Source organism: Marmota flaviventris, chromosome X (genome assembly GCF_047511675.1).
Source record: "Marmota flaviventris isolate mMarFla1 chromosome X, mMarFla1.hap1, whole genome shotgun sequence".
Classification (NCBI taxonomy): domain Eukaryota; kingdom Metazoa; phylum Chordata; class Mammalia; order Rodentia; family Sciuridae; genus Marmota; species Marmota flaviventris.
Window position 1 is genome coordinate 541,698 of NC_092518.1, and position 19,527 is coordinate 561,224.

At 61.3% G+C, this 19,527-nt stretch overlaps 1 protein-coding gene across 4 annotated transcripts in view; it reads right to left on the bottom strand.

The window, feature by feature from the left end:
- Nucleotides 1-2: 2 nt before the first annotated feature.
- Nucleotides 3-19,527, bottom strand: part of LOC139701373 (S-geranylgeranyl-glutathione receptor P2RY8-like) — a 26,982-nt gene continuing 7,457 nt past the window's right edge. Inside the window, exons 2-3 of one of the 4 annotated variants that reach the window (XM_071606792.1) lie at nt 6,068-6,499; nt 3-4,308 (exon numbers count right to left, since the gene is read on the bottom strand). In XM_071606792.1, the coding sequence (XP_071462893.1) occupies nt 3,181-4,272 (1,092 nt within the window). In that variant the 5' untranslated portion in view covers nt 4,273-4,308; nt 6,068-6,499 and the 3' untranslated portion in view covers nt 3-3,180. Of the gene's footprint in view, nt 4,309-6,067; nt 6,500-11,008; nt 11,334-12,016; nt 12,036-19,527 lie in introns of those variants that run through there. The other 3 variants (XM_071606793.1, XM_071606790.1, XM_071606791.1) reach the window with 3 other exon arrangements.

The following is a 19,527-nucleotide window of genomic DNA, read 5'->3' on the forward strand; positions in this document are numbered from 1 at the left end:
AAAAAAAAACAACCATGGTGTTTAATATTCAACATGTAAAAAGATATACAGCTGGAACATAATTGTGGCTTTAGGGTGGACGTATCTCGGGGGAGGCCACCAGAGCAGTGCACCCTCCTGGCTTTGAGGGAGGAGACCCACCTGAGTTCCCGTCCAGTCGTCCTTCCTGTGGCTCTGTTTCCTTGAGCCAGCCAGTCCTGAAGTCCACCTTCCTGAAAACCCACCCAGAGGGGCCCTGAGTCCTGCCGTGGGCTCACCGTGCGTATTCACGGGGTCCCGAGCGGTGCCTCCATCCAGGCACGCACATGTGCCCTCTGTCATCAGGACACACAGGACAGCTACCCTTCCATCCTCTCAACTATAGGTCATTTGTGCAGAGGACATTCCGGACCCCCTGTTGTGGCTGAAATGCACAAGACAGTCCTGCCGTCCAGTGGAAGGGGATTCTGTCCTTTCCAGCCCCCTGAAGGGAACAATAGTTGGGGGACAGACAGGTGGGTCCCAGCAGCCAGGGAGGGGAGGCTGGAGATGAGGGTCAGCGCATCTGCTTTTGCTAAGGCTTCGGGAGGATTCCTGTTGTGGGGCACGGGGTGGGAATCTTAGTGACCGCAGGGCCACGGGCGGGCACTCTGGGAGGTCAGATCTGCCTGAGGGTCAGGGCGGGGGGACCTGAAGCCACGTGCCCCACCTCATGAAGTGCCCTCACCACGGTGTCCACAGCCTCCCAGAGCAGATCTTGGAGGTGCCCTCTTGGCCGTCCCCTGCTGCTGACCTGGGGCTGGGTCATCCCGGCCAATCCAAGTGCCCGACCCCCGAGCCCAGGGGCGCGGAGGAGGAGGAGAGCCCGGTGGCTTGGATCTTTGTCCTCGTCCCCGGGAGAGAGATCTTCCCATTTCTCCAGAGAAAATCCAAAATGGCGGAGGGTCTTGGCGGCCTCCGGGACACACTGGTCCATGGACTTTAGATCAGAACCAAAGTCCAGCCCAGGACTCCCCGGGGGGCGCTGGGGTTGGCTTCTGCACCAGCCTAGCGTCACCACTCTTGGGATCTGGGACGGCGGACATGATGTCCCTTTGGGTCTCTTGGGCACCTCTGCTTCCTTTGAAAGATGGCCCCGTGCCTGTCCCGGGGGGTGACCCCGCTGACCCACGGGCAAAGCTCACCGATGGGGACTTCCCTGGGGTCCTGACGTCCTGCCCTGAAGGACAAGCTAACGACCCTCGTTCAACCGGTGGCCCTCCTCGGTGTCCCCTGTCCTCATTCCTGCCCGAGACGCGGTCCTGGTCCATCTTGGATGCACGTGACAGCAATCAAGATTCCACTGTCCACAAGTGACAGAGTGACGGGGACCGAGTCTCTGCAGCTGTGGACACCCCTCTATTCTTTGGGGTGTCCGAGCCTCAGGCATGGGGACCAAGGGGACGAGAATCCAGAAAACACAAATTACGTCAATAGGATTAAAATGCTCAATGCAAAGCCACGTCGACCCTGGAACTCGGGACATGTCACAGAGCACAGCTCAGGTGGCAGGAGCCGCAGACTCCCGGAGCCTAAGTCACATCGGGGGACCTGGACGTGGCTCCTAGGCACGGCAAAGGGGGGTCGGCAGCCCTGAGCGTCCGGAGAAAAGCTGGATCTGCCCTGTCCCTCTGTCCACGGGGGCTGCAGGTCTGGTGTGCTCCAGGGGACAGACGCAAGCTGCAGAGATTTGCTGATGTCACCGGGTCTTGAATTCTCCGCAGGACGCAGGACCTGAGGCTCCTGGGCTTGGCTCTGAGCTGGTGGTTTGAGGTTTTTCGTAGATTTTTTTTTCTTTCTTTGCCTCCGAAACGCCCACAGCCCGCGCAGGGACCATTTTGCTGGCTCGGGGTTTCCACCCTCGACGTGTCTGACTCAGTGTCACTTTCTAGGTTCTTCTCGGGGACAGCCAGGAAAAACCGCTGCGGGCCCACGCTCTGGGACCCACGGGATCATCCTCGGGAGGAGCGGGAGGTGCGGGGTCTGTCACAGGATGGAGATGGTGGCCTGTCAGGGATGTGGCTTTGGGAACCTTCAGTGTCCAAGGGGCTGATGTGTCCCTGGGGGACAGAGGCTGGACCAGGGTCCCCGACTGAGCTCCCTCCAGGGCTCCAGGGGGCTCCTCCTGCCTGTCCAGCTCCTGGGCTCCAGGTGGCCCTGGGCTGGTGGCCCCTCACTGCAGTCTCTGCCTCTGTCTCCTCTGTCTCTGTGTCCCCTCCTCTGTCTCTTGGGAGGACACGGCCATTGCATGAGGCCCCCTGACCCAGGAGGAGCCCATCTCAGGACCCTCCACTGACCACCTCTGCAGAGACCCTGTCCCCACACCAGGTACCCACAGACCTGAATGGAGGAGGACGCTATTCACTGGTGCCTGGTCCCCAAATGGCATGCGGGGTCCAGCCAGGTGCCCGCCTGTGGCTGAGAAGCCTCCAGCCCTGGAGGCACCTCCCGGTGACAATGTGCAGGATCCAAGTCCCCGAGCAAGCTGCTCCGTGAAGCCACCGTGGTCTCCGCTGCTCGGTCCTGACCGGTCTGGGTTTCGCTGCCGGTGACTTGACCACAGGGTCCCTGAGCAGCCTCTCGGAATCCCCGGGAGTCGGCTCCTTCCTGCAGGGGGGTGTGTGTGGGGACGTCATCCCCAAGGATCCCCGTAGCTCCTCAGGGTCACCTGGTCCCTTTGCCGGCACCGCCGTGTGGCCGGCGTGACCACACACGAAACCCGCCCAGATGGCAGCGCGCAGCCGGCCGGAGGGACCCGGTGCAGGGAGGGGACCCCGGGATTGCAGACTAGGGTCACCTCCCCAATGTCCCCAAGGAGGTGTCGGCCTGCAGAGTCGGGGGAGGGGGTGCTGAGCTGGCTGAATGCTCCTCTCCAGCTGGGGACAGGCTGGGCAGCCCCTTGGCCAACCAAGAACACCCTTCAAGGGCCGGCATCCTCGGGCGTCCTGCGCATCTGCAGACCAACGGCCAACGCAGTGTCCACTACCGCTGGGGTTTGGTTCCCTGAGCAGGAAGACGCAGGGGGTCAGGGCTCCATGGCACAGCGGCCTGGGGACCCCTGGTGGCCCCCCCCGTAGGGAGCAGGTGGTCTCTGCACACCTCCAGGGTGGCCGTGGGGGGTGCGTGTCCCCGCTGGACCTCCTGCAAGGGTCACTCGCAGGCTCAGAAGACGCTCTCCTGCCTCTTGAGGCCGGGCCGGCCGGTGCCGTCGAGCGCGTCCCCGGGGCCGGCGGACATGGAGCGCGCCGAGAGCGTCCTGGCGGAGAAGAGGCTGTCCCTGCGCGTCGTGTCCAGGCTGTCGCTGGGCAGGCGGCCGTAGCCCAGGTAGTGGCGCAGGCGCAGCTGGAACTCGCGGGAGGCGAAGTAGTAGACGAAGGGGTCCAGGCAGTTGTTGAGGCAGCTGAGGCAGAGGGTCAGCTTGTACACGTGGTAGTAGCTGCGGCCGAAGAAGAGCCGGCTGACCATGTGGACCAGCAGCACGAAGTTGTTGGGCGCGAAGCAGGTGACGAAGGCCAACAGCACCACAGCGGCCAGGCACACGGCGCGCCGCCGCTGGCCCTGGTCGTGGCCGCCGTCGGCCGTGCGCAGCAGCTTGGTGATGGTGGCCGTGTAGCAGGCCACGGTGACCACGAAGGGGATGAGGAAGAGGAGCACGAAGATGGTGAAGAGGAACAGGGCCCACATGGCCACGCTGGGCAGCATGGTCCACTTGAGCACGTCGAAGCACGTGACGATGCCCAGCGCGTCCACCTCGTAGGTGAGGTCCGTGCGCGCCAGCGGGAAGAGCGCGGCCAGCAGCAGCGCCCAGGTGCCCGCGCAGGCGGCCAGCGCGTAGCGGCGGCGGCGCCAGCGCGCGGAGCTGAGCGGGTGGACGACGCCCAGGAAGCGCTCGACGCTGATGCAGGTCATGGTGAGGATGCTGCAGTACATGTTGGCGTAGAAGGCCACGGTGACCACGTTGCAGAGGACCTCGCCGAACACCCAGTGGTGGCCGTTGCAGTGGTAGTAGATCTGGAAGGGCAGCACGCTGGCCAGCATCAGGTCCGTGACGCTCAGGTTGATCATGAAGATGACCGACGGCGACTTGGGCCCGATGTGGCGGCACAGCACCCACAGCGAGAAGAGGTTGCCCGGGATGCTGACCAGCACCACCAGCGAGTAGACCACGGGCAGCGCCACGGCGATCGCCGGGTTGCGCAGCATCTGCAGCGTCGCGTTGTCCGGGCCGCTCACGTTCATGTCCACCGGCCCCATCACCGCCGCCGCGGACGCGCGCTCATCCTCGCGGGCCTGCAAGGGGAGGGACGCAGAAAGGGTCAGGCAGGGCGCGCGCCACAGGGGCCCAGGGACAGGGGAGCCCGGTCCCCAGGGAGCCACCTCGGGGCCCTTCAGCCGGTGAATGGGTAAAGAAAATGTGGTACGCGTCCGCCGTGGAATATTACTCAGCCACGAAGAGGAATGAAATGATGGCGTTCGCTGGTAAACGGATGGAGTTGGGAGACACCAGGCCCAGCGAGCTAAGCAAGTCCCCAAAAAGACCGAGGACAAACGTTCTCCCTGATACGCCGATGCTAACTCACAGTAAGAGGGTGACTAGGGGACAAATAGAGGTATGGTGGACTAGGCAGAGGGGACTGAAGGGAGGGGAGGGGGAGGGGGAGGAAGGACAGGAGAATGAATGGGACAGGGTGACCCCGGGTGCATATATGACCACAGGACCCGGGTGATTGTACATCACGTCCAACCAGAAGGAGAAGTGACAATCCATTTATGGAAGACGTGTCCCAGTGCATTTTACTGTCACGGAGAACATGCCAGAAGGGGCCCTGCCTGCTCCCCAGGGACAAGGGACCTGGCACCCCACCTGCCCCTTGGCACTCAGGCCTCTGAGCACCCGGAAGCTCCTTTGCTCCTTCTCTATGTCTTTCTCCCTGGAAGTTGAGGGAGCCTGTCGTGAGGGACGCTGCGCTGGCTTCCACCTTGGGTCGCCGAGGTCGCTGCACATCGCCCAGCGACCTCGCTTCCAAGCCCGGGAGAGGTGTTCTGGGTCACCTCCAGGGTGGGAAGGGATGTCCCAGAGGCCGGCCTGGCTCTCAGGCTGGTTCCTCATTTGCACAGGGTCAAATCGAGGTCCCCCCGCCGAATCAGGGTCCCGGGAGACCGGACACATTTGCCTGGCTACACGGAGGTGGGGGCTGGTCCAGAGGGGTGGCTCGGCTGCCCCAGGGACTGCCCGTCACCCAGGCACCTGGCTCCACCTGGGAGCTGCCATCGGGGGGCCACCCAGGGGAAGGCAAATTAGGGTCCCTGTGGCCTCTCCCCTCCCCCACCCCCGAAGACCCATTTACTGTGATGGATTTTAAGTCCCACAGAATCTCGGGGTCTGGGACGGTGGCTCTGAGGTACAGATGTCCTTACCAAGCACAGGGCGCTGGGTCCCATCCCGAGCCTCAAAACTAAAACAAAACCCACTTTTTGTTTTCCTTCTCTAGGGCTGAGAATTGAACTCGGGGCCCCCCCACCCCCTGAGCCCCGTCCCCAGCCATATTGGGCATCTTATTTAGTGACAGGGCCTCCCTGAGCCGCTTAGGGCCTCGCTGTGGCCTCCCGCCTCAGCCTCCCCAGCCGCTGGGTGACCGCGTGGGCCACCGCACCCGGCCTAGATTTTTTATTTGCTAAGGTGCCGAGGCTGGCCTCCACCGTGTGGTCCTCCTGCCTCAGCCTCCTGAGTAGCTGGGATCTCAGGCGCGTGCCCCCGTGTCTGTCCCCAACCCCCTGGTTTGGGGGCATGTGGAGGTTGGAGGAAATGGTGGAGGGACGCTCCAGGATCTGGCACAGATAAGTCTGTGTGCACAGGGACGCTCTCTGTGCCCATCCCGCCAAGGGGGCTCCCAAAGCCCCTCGGGGGGTCATTTAGGTGACCTAACGCACCCCGTGTGGGTCTCTGGGGCGTTTTAGAAACCCATCAGCGTGTCCCCAACCGGGTCCCCCAAAGTGAAGGGCAGGTGGATACTGTCCGAGCGGCCCCAGAAGAAGGCTTGGGACTTACCGTCCGAGACGCTGCTGCTGAAATGGCGGAGCCGACGCGGGACCCGGCTCAGCTTCCACAGGGCCATCTGCCACCCAGCTTGTGTCTGGTTCCCTTTCTTGACTTTGCAAATGAGTTCCTGTCACCTTTTCCAAATATGCTCACCTCTTTGGGGGGGCGGGGGGGGGGACGGGTTATGCAACCCGAATGCGGGGCGTCAGAGTCGGGGAAACCCAGATGTCTGTCTGGGGGGTCTCTGTTTAACCCTGCGGGGAGGTTCCATCGCGGGTGCTGAGCCCCGTGGCCAGTCGGGGTCAGTGTCCACGAGGCGCAGGGACGGCGAGTGGACCCTCCCGGGAGGGTGTTTCTGGGATGACTTAAGTCGAAAATCCGGTGGGGGTGGGCCTCGTCCCATCAGTCGAAGGGCCGAGGAACAAAGTCTGAGGTTTCCCCCTAGACAAAGGAACCCTGTGTGAGGCTGCATCTATCCATCGGCCACTTGTCTAGAAACCTCCCCGGTGGTCATCTAGGTGCACACCTGTCAATCATCTATATAGACACGTGTCTATCTATCACCGGTCTCCACAGGTCTCTGTCCACGGGGGATCAGGTCCTTCCAAGGATCTAAGGCCAAACATTGGCGTCCCCTGGAGAAGACCTCCGCGTCCAGCACCTCTGCAGCCTCAGCCCCTGCTGAGTTTCCTGCCTGTCCAGCTGAGTGACCGGTCCCCCCCGGGGGTTGCTGACCACGCCACCCGACTTGGACTCAAGTGTCCGCCCTTTCTTTTCTTCGCTGATCTGCAAGGGCCACCTCCTCGGGGCCGGACAATGCGCACCGCGCGCTCCTGCGTTCAGTGGTGCAGGGACCCGCCCGGGGACGCCAGGGCCTGGAGCCCAACAGGGACGCTCTCTGTGCCCATCCGGCCGAGGGGGCTCCCAAAGCCCCTCTGGGGGTCATTTCAGGGGTCCCGAGGCACACGCCTCCCCTCTGCCTCGGGGGATGGAGGAAAAGGCCTTCGCCCTGTTAAGCAGGAAAGTGAAACCAAACAGACCAGCCACCGGGGCACACGTGGATTTGCAGAAGGAGCCTGTTAAAATGCACGCAGGGGCCGGGGTCTCCGCGTCCAGCACAGACCCTGCATGGGCTCCCGGGCGGCCCCGGGGCGCCCTCTGCTCCCAGGACCAGCCCCAGGGACCCTCAGGGCCGCCGAGAGCGGGCGTTGGCCCTTTGGCCCTGGGCGCACCCTGCGAGCGAATCTATTAGCAGGAAGCACCTGCGCCCGAGGAGTGGGTGCCGGACAGAGAGTCCAACCCGCGGCCACCTGGGTGCTTCCCGTTCTAAGCTCCCCGCACACCTTGGGGGAAAAGATCTGCACCCGTGTCATCCCAGGGGCTCAGGAGGCTGGGGCAGGAGGTTTGCAAGTTGGAGGCCAGCCTCAGCAACGTGGTGGGGAGCTAAGCCACTCGGGGAGACGCAGTCTGCAACTAAGATACCAAAAAAGGGGCGGTACAGCGACCCCTGGGTCCAGTCCCCAGGTTGGGCTCTGGAAAAATACGGGCGAGGGAGCCGCGCGCTCAGGGCGAGGGGCCTGGGGCTGCTGTCTCCATTTCTGCGCGCAGAGCTGGGGACGCCGGAGAACCCCCCGCCCCCCGCAGCTGGACGCCTCTGCCTCGTGCACATTTAAATACCACGCGCCCTTGAACCCAGGCCAGAGCCGCGGGGCGCGCAGGTGATGCAAGCAAGGAGCAAGAGCGCAGGGCATCTGCTGCCCCAGCGCGCCCCGCCTCCACCGCCGTCGGCTGTTCTGGGTGCACCTGGCACCTGGTGGGCGGCCCCCTGCACCCTCCCCCGAGCACCCCGAGCTCCTCGGTCCGCAGTGCTGGCTCTGCACTGAGCGGTCCCCGGCGGCCGGCCCAGGAAGGCAGCGGTCAGGGCCTGGGTAGGGGCGCGCGCGCCCGCGGCTCGGCGGGTTGCACGGACCATTAATCAGGAAATCAGCTCTAACGGCCTCCGCTTCCCTGAAACCGAGGCGCCTGCGGTTTGCAGACCGAGGGGAGGCAACTCTGCAAAACGAGATTAACGGTTGGCCGCGTCGCCACGGCAGCCGGAGGCCCCCGGAGCGCGCAGGGCGCAGCTGGTGCAGCCCCGGCCCCAGCCCCCGCCCCCCCCCCACGGGGCTCGCTCGGGGCCACTTTGCAAGATCTTGCAAGAGGAGGCCCAGGGTTCGTGGCCTGGCGAGCACCAGGGGGGCCCCCCCTGTTCTTATTTGCTTAAGAAAAACAGCTTTACTGGGGCGCAGTCGACCCACCCTACAAGATTTTCACGCCAACCCTGAACCGCGCCACGGTTAACCCCGTTCTTCCTTTGTCCCCCTCAGCCCCCTGACAGCGAGGGATCCAGCTTTCTGTCACTCCCCCGAATCCTGCTTTCCAATGGAACCGGTGTGGAATGCCTCTGTTTTCGTGGCTGAGTAGTATTCCACTCCACAGACGAACGGCCGTCTTTCCATCCCTCCGCCAGTGGGTGGCCTCGCCCTCTTGGCCGTTCAGAGTGACATCCCCTTATGGCTTAACGGTGACAGCCTCAGACGGAAGGGTTGACCAATACAGCGTCTGGGCTGCAGATCTCACGGAGGCGGTGGTGTGACAAGATTAGCCGGAGGCAGCCGCCGTCAGGACCAGATGCATCCATCTGCACCTGGAGACAGTTGGGCTTCTCCTACAGTCAGTCCCCTCGGCGGGTGCTGGGGCTGCCCCGGGTGCCAGGCTCCCAGAGGGGACAAGGTCGCTCCCACCCTGGGCGGCAGAGGCTGGACCAGAGTCCCTAACTGATAGACCACAGAGCAGGTGGCCTGGGTGACACGGGCCTGTGTTCTGCTCTATGACATCATGGATGTCACCTGCTCATGAACCCCGCACACTCACTGCGTCTGTCTGAACTGGATCATGTGTGACGCTGTCCGTGAGGCACGGGATGGCACAGATCTACAATCCAGGACGCCAGTCATGCCCGTCACGCACGTCCCCTGTGAGGCTGGACCGTGTGGCATTTTACGGGCAATGAGTGTACTGTGCATCTTACGCACACGTCTCCTGCAGACTGCACCTGAACTCTGAAGTGTGCGTGTGATAGACATATGACTTACCAGCCTGGCTGGCAGGTGACTGTGTGTGACAGAGCCATACCTGACGTCACTACCATTGTATTATAGATTATTATTATTATTATAGATTATTGGGAGGATGTGATTGTTCCCACATTATTGCATGCATACCTGTGGGGATCATTGCATGCATAACAATGGGGATCATTGCATGCATACCTGTGGGGATCATTGCATGCATACCCGTGGGGATCATTGCATGCATACCCGTGGGGATTATTGCATGTATACCTATGGGGATTATTACATGCATATCCATGGGGATTATTGCACGTATACCTGTGGGGATCATTGCATGCATATCTATGGGGATTATTGCATGCATAACTATGGGGATTATTGCATGCATACCCATGGGGATTATTACATGCATACCTATGTGGATTATTTTATGCATACCCATGGGGATTATTGCATGCATACACATGGGAATTACTACATGCATACCTATGGGGATTATTACATGTATACCTATGGGATTATTGCATGCATACCTATAGGGATTATTGCATGCATACCCATGGGGATTATTACATGCATACATATGGGGATTATTACATGCATACCCATGGGAATTATTACATGCATACATATGGGGATTATCACATGCATACCTATGGAAATTATTGCATGCATACCTATGGGGATTATTACATGCATACCTATGGGGATTATTGCATGCATACATATGGGGATTATTACATGCATACCTATGGGAATTATTGCATGCATACCTATGGGGATTATTACATGCATACCCATGGGGATTCTTACATGCATACCCGTGGGGATCATCATATGCATACCCGTGGGGATCATCACATGCTTACCCATGGGGATCATGCATACCCATGGAGATCCTTACATGCACAGTAGTGGACATGGTTTCGCGCCTCTCACTGAGTAGTGCAGTGGTCACTGACCCTGGCAGAAAGGCAGGAGGTGATGGACTTGCTGCAGGGCCCCGAGAGGCCACTTCGTGCCCACGGAGGTGGCTGAGATCAGAGGACACACGGGGACCCGGGGAAGGGAACCCTCGTGTGCTGGCGGGAAGGCGAACGTGCGTCCACTGTGGACCTGGCTGGCCGTTCCCCCAACCCTGACAGGTCACCCTGAAATGGTGGAGTTCACAGTGACAGACGGGCCTTCCAGCATCCCTCCTGCCCCGCCCCCCCAGAACCGATGACCGACGTCAGCGCAGAGCTGTGCCTGGATGTCCACAGCGGCGGTGTCCACCGGGGTGCCCAGGCACACAGATGTGTCTGTCACACTGTGGAATATTACTCAGCCAGGAAGAGGAGCCCAGGAAGAGGAACGGAGCTGTCCCCTGCTAGCACTTGGATGGGCCTCAAGGATGCGCGGCTCAGCAAGACACCAGACACCCAGGGACACACGTGATTTACCCGGAGCAGGCCAGCGCACGGGGACAGGAAGGTCATTGGTGGTTCCTGGGACCTGAGGCAGAGACCCTGTCTAATGGGGACTGGGGTCTCCTTTGGGGTGATGAGAATGTTCTGGGGGACGTGTGTCCCCTTTGGATTCCCCAAAATCCCACAGACGGGGCCACCTCTGGACCCCGGGGCCAGCACATTTTCAGCTCCATCGACGCCGACTGTTTTGAATCATGGAAACCAGAAGGGACCTCCCCTCGTCCCCAAAACAGAAAACCGAAAGCAAAACACAGATGTCCCCGGGTCCCCGTGCCCAAGGCGCTGGTGACCGGGCTCCTCGGGACGGGACGGGATCCTTCCTGTCCCCTGGGCCTCCCGCCCACAGCCACCGGGGTCCCCTGACTTACGAGGGCCACAGGACAGTGGGATCCCGGGGGGCGCTGGCCTCGGGGGCTTCTCTGAATGTCCCCTGACCCTCCCGCCTGGCCCAGGGGAGGCAGCCGGTTTGCATGAGCTCGGAGGTCAGCGCCTGTCCCCTGACGGGTCCCCGGGGCTGACGGCCGGCCACCTGTGGCCCTGGGTTTGGCTGAAGGGCAGGGACCTTGCGAAACCCGGGAGGGTTCCTCTTTCTCAGGGCCCGGGGTGGAGCCGCTCCCGAGGGGACTTTCACATATTTTTTTTTTAAAAAAATGCATTTTCAACACGTTTAAAATAAAAGAGTGTCCCCTCCCTCCGTGTACTCAGCATGTGGCCGCGGGAGGTTCGCCGGGGACCTGGGTGACCGTGGGTTACAGCGAGGCTCCCCTGGGATCGATTTTATAGGGGGCTCCTTTTAAACTCGGAGAAGGGGGCTCCCTAGGGTCTCCGTGTGGGTGTCGGGTGTCTGCAGCCCCGAAAAGTGTCCCCTCCAGACCCAGGGGGGAGGGACAGGCCTGTGGGATGGAGTCCGAGTGCACAGGGAGCTGGGTGTCTCCAAGGCCCCTCGGCTCAGCCCTGGCCCCAGGACCTTGGGACATGCCTGTGTGGGTGGAGATGGGTCTTTGCAGAGGGGATGGGGGTGCAGTGAGGTCCCCAGGGTGGCCCTGGCCCCAGGACCTTGGGACGTGCCTGTGTGTGTGGAGATGGGTCTTTGCAGAGGGGATGGAGGTGCAGTGAGGTCCCAGGGTGGCCCTGGCCCAGCAGGACGGGGGTCCTCATAGAGGAGGAGATGAGGTCACAGACACACACAGAGGGACGCCCCGGGAGGACCCAGGGAGAAGACGGCGGCAGCCAGCCCAGGGCAGAGGGTCAGGAGGAGCCACTTCTGCCCACACCTGGACCTCGGACCTCCAGCCTCCAGGGCAGGGGCGATAGACCTCTGCTGATCTAACCATCCAGGCTGGGGGGCTCTATGGCTAGCCTCCTGTCCTCCTTACCAAGAAGCAGGGCGCGGGGCACGGGGCACGCGAGGCCGGTCACAGGGTTTTAAAGAGCATTAGCCAAGGGACAGGCCACAGGGAGAGGCCAACAGCCCCTGTCCCTCACGCCGCCTCTGCCAAGGCCCGTCTCCGACAGGCAGAGAGGACAGTGGCCGGGACCTGGGGGTCTGCAGCCACATGCTCAGAGGAGCGTCCAGGGCTGCGAAGTGCCAGGCGTTCCCAAAGCAGCGAGCTACAGACGTCCACGGTGACAGGGTGCGTCCAGCCGGCTCCCAGGTGTCCAGCTGCTGCGGACCACCCAGCGGTGCTGGTCACAATGTATCCGGCTCCTGCAGACCAGGGGTGCTAGTTACTAGGTACCCAGTCCTTGCAAAGGACCCAGGTGCTGGTTACTAGGTACCCAGTCCTTGCAAAGGACCCAGGTGCTGGTTACTAGGTACCCAGTCCTTGCAAAGGACCCAGGTGCTGGTTACTAGGTACCCAGTCCTGGCAAACCCCGGGGGTGCTGGTGACAAGGTATCCAGCTCCTGCAGGCCACCCCAGGTCGGGGGACCCCAGAGGACGTTCTCCAGGTCAGAAGCATCCGTCTGAAGGGTCAGGTGTGTGAACTGGCCAGATTCAAGCGCCGCGATGCCCGGGGCATGCAACACCGCGATGTAGTGGCCTGGGACACCTGTGACGCCGTAATGGACACGCGCCTAAGAGCGTCCAGCCGTCCACAGGAGCCCACCAAGGAGCCCTGAAAGCTGCCCCCTGCCTTGGGTCTTCGGCAGAGGCTCCAGACTTGGGCAGGAGACGACAGTTCAAGGTGACACCGTGCCTTGGTTTGGGGGACGCTGCCGGTGCGCGGGAGGCCGCAGGCCACTGGACCGCAATTTCATTTCCTTTGCGTATATGCCCTGGAGCGGTGGAATATTAGCCAGCCACCAACAAGAAGAATACTACTCAGCCAGGAACAAGGACAGGTGCTGAATAAATGCAACTGGAGGGTGTTCTATTGGGCGAAACAAGACAGACCCCGAGAGACAGGCGCTGGGTGTTCTCTTTCCTGGACGGAAGCTCAAATTAAGGCCACCGGCCAGCGGGACAGTGACTGCTAGGGGCTGGGAGAGACACAGGAAGGCCACTTTTGATGCCTGCTGTATGCATGGAACTATGACACTTGTATACAATTGAAGCACGGGTTTAAAAAACCCCTAACCCTCAGCGTGTCCTCTCAGCAGTGGCCACACACACTGGCCCGGTTTGCAGGGACCAAGGGGCTTCCTGGGACGTGGGATTTCAGTGTCCCCAGCTGTGGGGACAATGTGGGTCACCCCTTTGGGGGCCAGACCTCAGGGCGCCAAGGCAGCACAGCAGGCCTCCTGGTCCGCGGGGAGGCCACCTCTCAGCCACCACAGGGTGGTTTCCCAGGACACTCTGCAGCCTGGGGCCGCCTGGATCTCACTTCCGCCCTGGGACCTGGGGAATTTAGACCCTGACCTTTACACGGTGCCCCGGGGTCTGCTGTCCCACGTGCCGGGGGGGGGACATCTCGGTCTCACGGGGGCCCTCCGGAGAGTCCCAGGCCCCACCCTGGGCTGGGAGGATAAATGTGGTTTCTTCCCTTTTTTCCTCTCTGTCTGTCTCTGAAAGTCTCACGGTTTTCCCATATTTTCAGCCACTTTCTGCAGAGAATTTAGATCTTCTCAATTTTTCTCTCCTGGACGCAGGCAGGATTCCCTCCCGTCCGTCAAAGGAACCGCTTCGCGGCTTCCCCTGGGCCCATCGGAGTGGCCAGCATACCGACTCCGGGACCTTGGGGGCTATTTTAAAAATAAAACAAGTCACGGGACCGACAGAGACAGTCCCTCGGTCCCCGGGGGGGGCGGTTCCTGATTGACGGCTGGAGGGTAGCCCATACTGGGTGGAAACACTGCCCAAAGGCACGATCCCCGTTCGGGCAGCAGACGGTGGGCCAGGGGGAGATTTTTTTCACGCTCCTCACAACGACATGCAATTTAGCGCTCGCCCCTTGTTTCTGGAACTTTCCGTGGAGTGATTTTGGTCCACAGTGAATCGTGGGTAGGGACCCCGTGTGGGTGTCCATCACTGGGACGCGGAGCCGGTTCCTCTTTTGGTCCCCCTCTGGGTCCCTGGCTACTTCCCCTGGGGGCCCCCCGACGGAGGGTTTCAGGTCTGCTGTCCCGTGCGAACGGCGGGTCCCCAGTCGGTAGGCTCCTCGGAGGGACCGTCCCTGCCCCAGCTGGCCCACAAGGACGCGGTCACCATGAGCCGGGAATCCCGGTGCGGGGTCATCTGCCATGCGCTGCGTGCGAGTGCTGCTGATTTTTTAAATGACAATTGTGAGCTGTCACTGTTCAGAGGGACGGGGACACTCTGGCCTCTGTGGGGTCTTGTCCCCGTGAACCCCTAGAACTAGGCCACCGAGCAGCCCGCATTTCACGGATGTCACTTAGACCCCCGTCCACCATCGGCCGTCGCTCAGCCCGTCCAACCCAGGGGCAGCGCGAACAGGGCTCCTCCGTGTGGACAGGTCCCCGGCGGTTTCACTTCCTGTCCCTGCACGGCCGACACCCTGAGATCGCTGGGGTTGGGAGGGACCCAGGGTCAGAGGTGACCAGAGACATCCACGTGCTGTTCACCCCGGGGGGGGGGGAGAAGTTCAGATGAGTGGACAGACGGGCGGACAGGAGACGGACGATGAGCGGGTGGACGGGCGGGGGGGACGGATGGTGGATCCTTGACGGACGATAGCGGATAGGTAGGTAGGTGGACGCTGGGTGGACAGAGGGACGGATAGAAGAGAGGGGGTGGTGGGTCACACACCTGAGAGGGAGGGAGGTCAACAAGATGGCGGTGGGTGGGTGGACGGGTGGACAATGGATGGACGGATGGGTGTGTGGACAGATGGGTGGACAGATGGATGGATGGGTGGTTGGACAGATGGATGGACGGTAGGTGGACAGATGGATGGATGGACGAATGGACGGATGGGTGGACGGATGATGGATGGATGGGTGGATGGATGGATGGATGGATGGACAGATGGAGGGACGGATGGGTGGACGGATAGATGGACGGATAGATGGACACATAGGTGGGCGGAGGCATGGACAGATAGGTGAGTGGATGGATGGATGGGTGGACGGATGGGTGGACAGATGGGTGGACGGGTGGTCTGAGGACCCATCTGTCCCCTGGTGCTTCAGTAGAGCCCCCGTGGGCTCAAGGTCCCCAGGTTCCCACCCCAAGGCTACTTGAGACCTGTCCCCATGTCACACCCCACCTGTCTGGGAGCCCAGCCAGAAGGTTCTAGAAGGACGGCGGCCAGGGGCAGAGGTCCAGGATGGGGTGGGGGACCCGTCCCAGGGGCTCCACGTCCCCTTAAGTCACCGGGACTCTCCTGCCTGGATGCAGCCTTCAACCCGTCCCCGTCCCTGGTCACCCCCCACGCCCCCAGGAGGACACAGCGCCTCACACGCACCTGGGTCGAGGGACGAGCTTTGGAGTGTCACCACGGACACCGCGGAGCTGCCGGGACCCGCCTCAGGGGATCTCGGCTGAGTCCCGGGCCGAGGGCATCCCAGGAAGTGCCTGCGTCCGCCCAGCTGGACCTGGGGTCAGTGCTGGCCCCTCCACCTGCGACGCCTGGTATTTTTTTTTTTTTTTTTTTTTTTTTTGCACAGTTCTCTGTGTATCTGAGGCTCGGTGGCCGGTCCCTGGGCTGGAGGTGAGAAAGTGACATTTTTCGGGTCTGACTGAAGAGGAAATTGAGGTCACGGGGCCGCTGTGGTCAGCAGCCGAGCCGGCCCCTCAGAGCAGCCCCGTGGTCCCTTCACGGAGCCCAAGCAGAGGCTACGCGGGCTCAGGGGGGATCCAAGCTGGGGGTGACACCCTGGAATCCGCACAGGGGACCCAGAGGTCCTGGTCCACATCACAAGGGGTCCCCCAGGGCGACGAGTAGCCCTGAGTCCCTCACAGCTCAGGGCCGTGACGCAGGACAAGTGGTTAGTGGGTGCCATTTAGCCAGGGGGTCAGGGAGAGGTTCTCAACCCGGGTGACCTTTTTATCTTCCCTCTCAGAGGTCACTAGGAAATGTCTAGAATCAGTTCTCATGAACTTAGCCGGGAGGGGCTGCTCCTGGCTCCTGGTGTGTGGAGCCCAGAGAGGCTGCTCCACCTCCTGCAGCGCACAGCACAGCCCACCCCAGAGAGCCCCCAGCCCCAGAGGCCCCCAGTGCCCAGGAGACCTGCAGGACCGAGTCTCTGTCCATCATCCGTCCACCCAGCTGTCATCTGTCTGTCTGTCATCTATCTATCATCTATCTCTCTGCCTATCTATCTATTATCTACCAATCCTGTCTGCCTATCTATTTATCTATTATCTACTAATCCTGTCTGTCCGTGTATCTATGTATGTATCTATCATCTATCTATCTCTCTGTCATCCACCCATTCTGTCTATCATCTATCTATCTTCTATCATCTATCCATCCTGTCTACCTATCTATCCACCTGTCTATCTATCTATCTATCTGCCATCTACCAATTCTGCCTGTCCATCTATCTCTCTGTCATCGACCCATCCTGTCTGTCCAGGGGGCTCTCACACCCTGGGTGGGGCTGCTCCTGGCTCCTGCTGTGGGGCCCACCCTGGAGGGCGGAGGCTGGACCAGGGTCCCCGGCTGAGCCCCGTCCTCGGGCTCCAGGGAGGCTCCTCCTGCCTCTCCAGCTCCTGCCCCCCTGCCAGGTCACCTGCGTGTCACCTGTTTGCATTCAACTGGGGCCAGCCCTTGGTGGCACTGAGCTGGTCACTCAACCTGGGGTCCTCTGAGGACCACTTCTGTGTGTGCCTGACCTTGCACGGACTGGGGCACCACCCTTCCGACCCTGCCACCTCTGTCCGTGCCCAGGTCCCCTCTGGCCAGCGTCTCCCTCCTGTCCGGGGTCTGAGGGGGTGACCCCTGACTGTCTGAGGCTGGACGCCATCTTTCCCAGTGTCCACTAGTCCTCTCCGTCCCCGAATTCCCCGGAGGTCCCCTGCCCGGTGCCTTTCCACCCAAATCCTAATGTCATTACGGAGCCATCGACATGCATCTACAGATTGCAGCTGTGGGGCCAGCGGTCAGCCCAGAATCAAAGCCACCCCGGGGGGGGGGGGCATCCTGCCCCTGCCTGCAACTGGACCCTGCCTTCCTGCAGACCCGGGCGGGCTCGGCCATTTGCAGGAGAGCTCAGAAACGGCAGCCCAGCCGGGCTGTTTAGGGACCAGCCAGACCTGCAGGGCGGCCACAGCTGCACCTCCAGAGGGCTCATCAGGTGACCGGGGAGCAGGGGCGGTTTCAGACTTGTGCTGGGCTTCCTGTGACTGTGACTCACAACCTGCAGACGGTTTATGACCCCGAAGGAGGAAGTCAAGGATCATTATTTCTGCACGCGGGGTGGGGAAGGGCTGGGGTCCCCTGCAGGTGCCCAAGGAGGTGGGGGACCCGGGGACGGGGGCAGCTGGCTGGTGTGCGAGGGCCTGGGGAGGCCAGGGAGGAAGTCCCGGCCTCCAGGTGTGGCCTCCAGCTGCTGCTGTCCCTCCCTCCAAGTCAGACAAGGAACTCAGAACCAGGGCTCTGGGAGGATTGGTCAGGGGAGGTGACGGATGGAACTGTGTCCCCCTGAAGGAGAAGCTGAGGTTCTCTGCTCCTCGGGGGACCTGCAGGCGGGGACTTATTTGCAAACCAGGATCTTTGCGGACGCCATCCAGAGGCATGGTGGGGCGGGGCGGAGGTGTGGTCGGGCCTCAGTCTGAGATGACTGGGCGTCCTTCTCAGAAAAACGGACTGGGAGACAGACAAGGGGACCCAGTGTGAACCCAGAGGTGCAGACAGAGCCACGTGGCAACGGGGCAAGGACGACGGGTGGTCAGCAGACGCTGGACAGGCAGCAGGGACGCTCCCCGAGGCTCAGACAGAGCGCAGCCCGGGGACACCTGGAGAGAGACTTCTGCCCCGGAAGTGGGAGAGAAGGTGTCACTGTGCTGTGATGTCCCCAGGCTGTGGGGTTTCAACAGCCCTGGCCTCAGAGGGACCATGGGATCCTGGGGTCCAACCCTTTTCTTACTGCATCTGCACATCCACCTCTCCACCACCCACCTGCCGGCCATCCACCATCATCTACCCCTCCACTCACCCATCCTGCCCTCCACCTCTCCATCCACCCACCACCCGTCCATCATCCATCCCCCTTTCCACCCCCCATCTGTCCATCCGTCTCCATCCACCCATCCACCCACCCATCCACCCATTAATCCATCCATCTCCATCCACCCATCCACCCATCCACCCATCCACCCATCTGTCCATCCATCATTTATCTTTGCATTCATCCATCCATACATCAATCCATCCATCTTTATATTCATCCTGCCTTCCATGTCTCCATCTACCCATCCACCCATCCATCCACCCATCTCCATCCATCCATCCACCCATCCACCCATCTCCATCCATCCACCCATCCATTCACCCATCTCCATCCATCCACCCATCCATTCACCCATCTACCCATCCACCCACCCATCTCCATCCATCCATCCACCCATCCACCCATCATTCCACCCACCCATCCACCCACCCACCCACCCATCCATCCATCCACCCACCCACCCACCAATCCATCCATCCACCCATCCATCCATCCATCCACCCACCCACTCACCCATCCACCCACCCACCCACCCATCCACCCATCCACCCATCCACCCATCCACCCACCCATCCATCCATCCACCCATCCACCCACCCATCCACCCATCCATCCATCCACCCATCCATCCATCCATCCACCCACCCACTCACCCATCCACCCACCCATCCATCCACCCACCCACTCACCCATCCATCCATCAATCCACCCATCCATCCACCCATCCACCATCCACCCACCCATCCACCCATCCATCCATCGATCCACCCACCCATCCATCCATCCATCCATCCATCCACCCATCCACCATCCACCCATCCACCATCCACCATCCACCCATCCACCCATCCACCATCCACCCACCCATCCACCCATCCACCATCCACCCATCCATCCATCTACCCATCCATCCATCCATCCATCCACCATCCACCCATCCACCCACCCATCCACCCACCCATCCATCCATCCATCCATCCACCCACCCATCCATCCATCCATCCACCCATCCATCCATCCATCATCCACCCACCCATCCGTCCACTCACCCACCATCCATCCATCCATCATCCACCCACCCATCCACCCACCCATCCATCCATCCATCCATCCACCCATCCATCCACCCATCCATCCACCCATCCATCCATCCATCATCCACCCACCCATCCGTCCACTCACCCACCATCCATCCATCCATCCATCATCCACCTTTCCATCAACCCATCATCCACCCACCCATCCCTCACCCACCTGTCCATGCGTCCACCCGTCCGTCTCTACACCCAACCATCCATCCGTTCCTCCCCC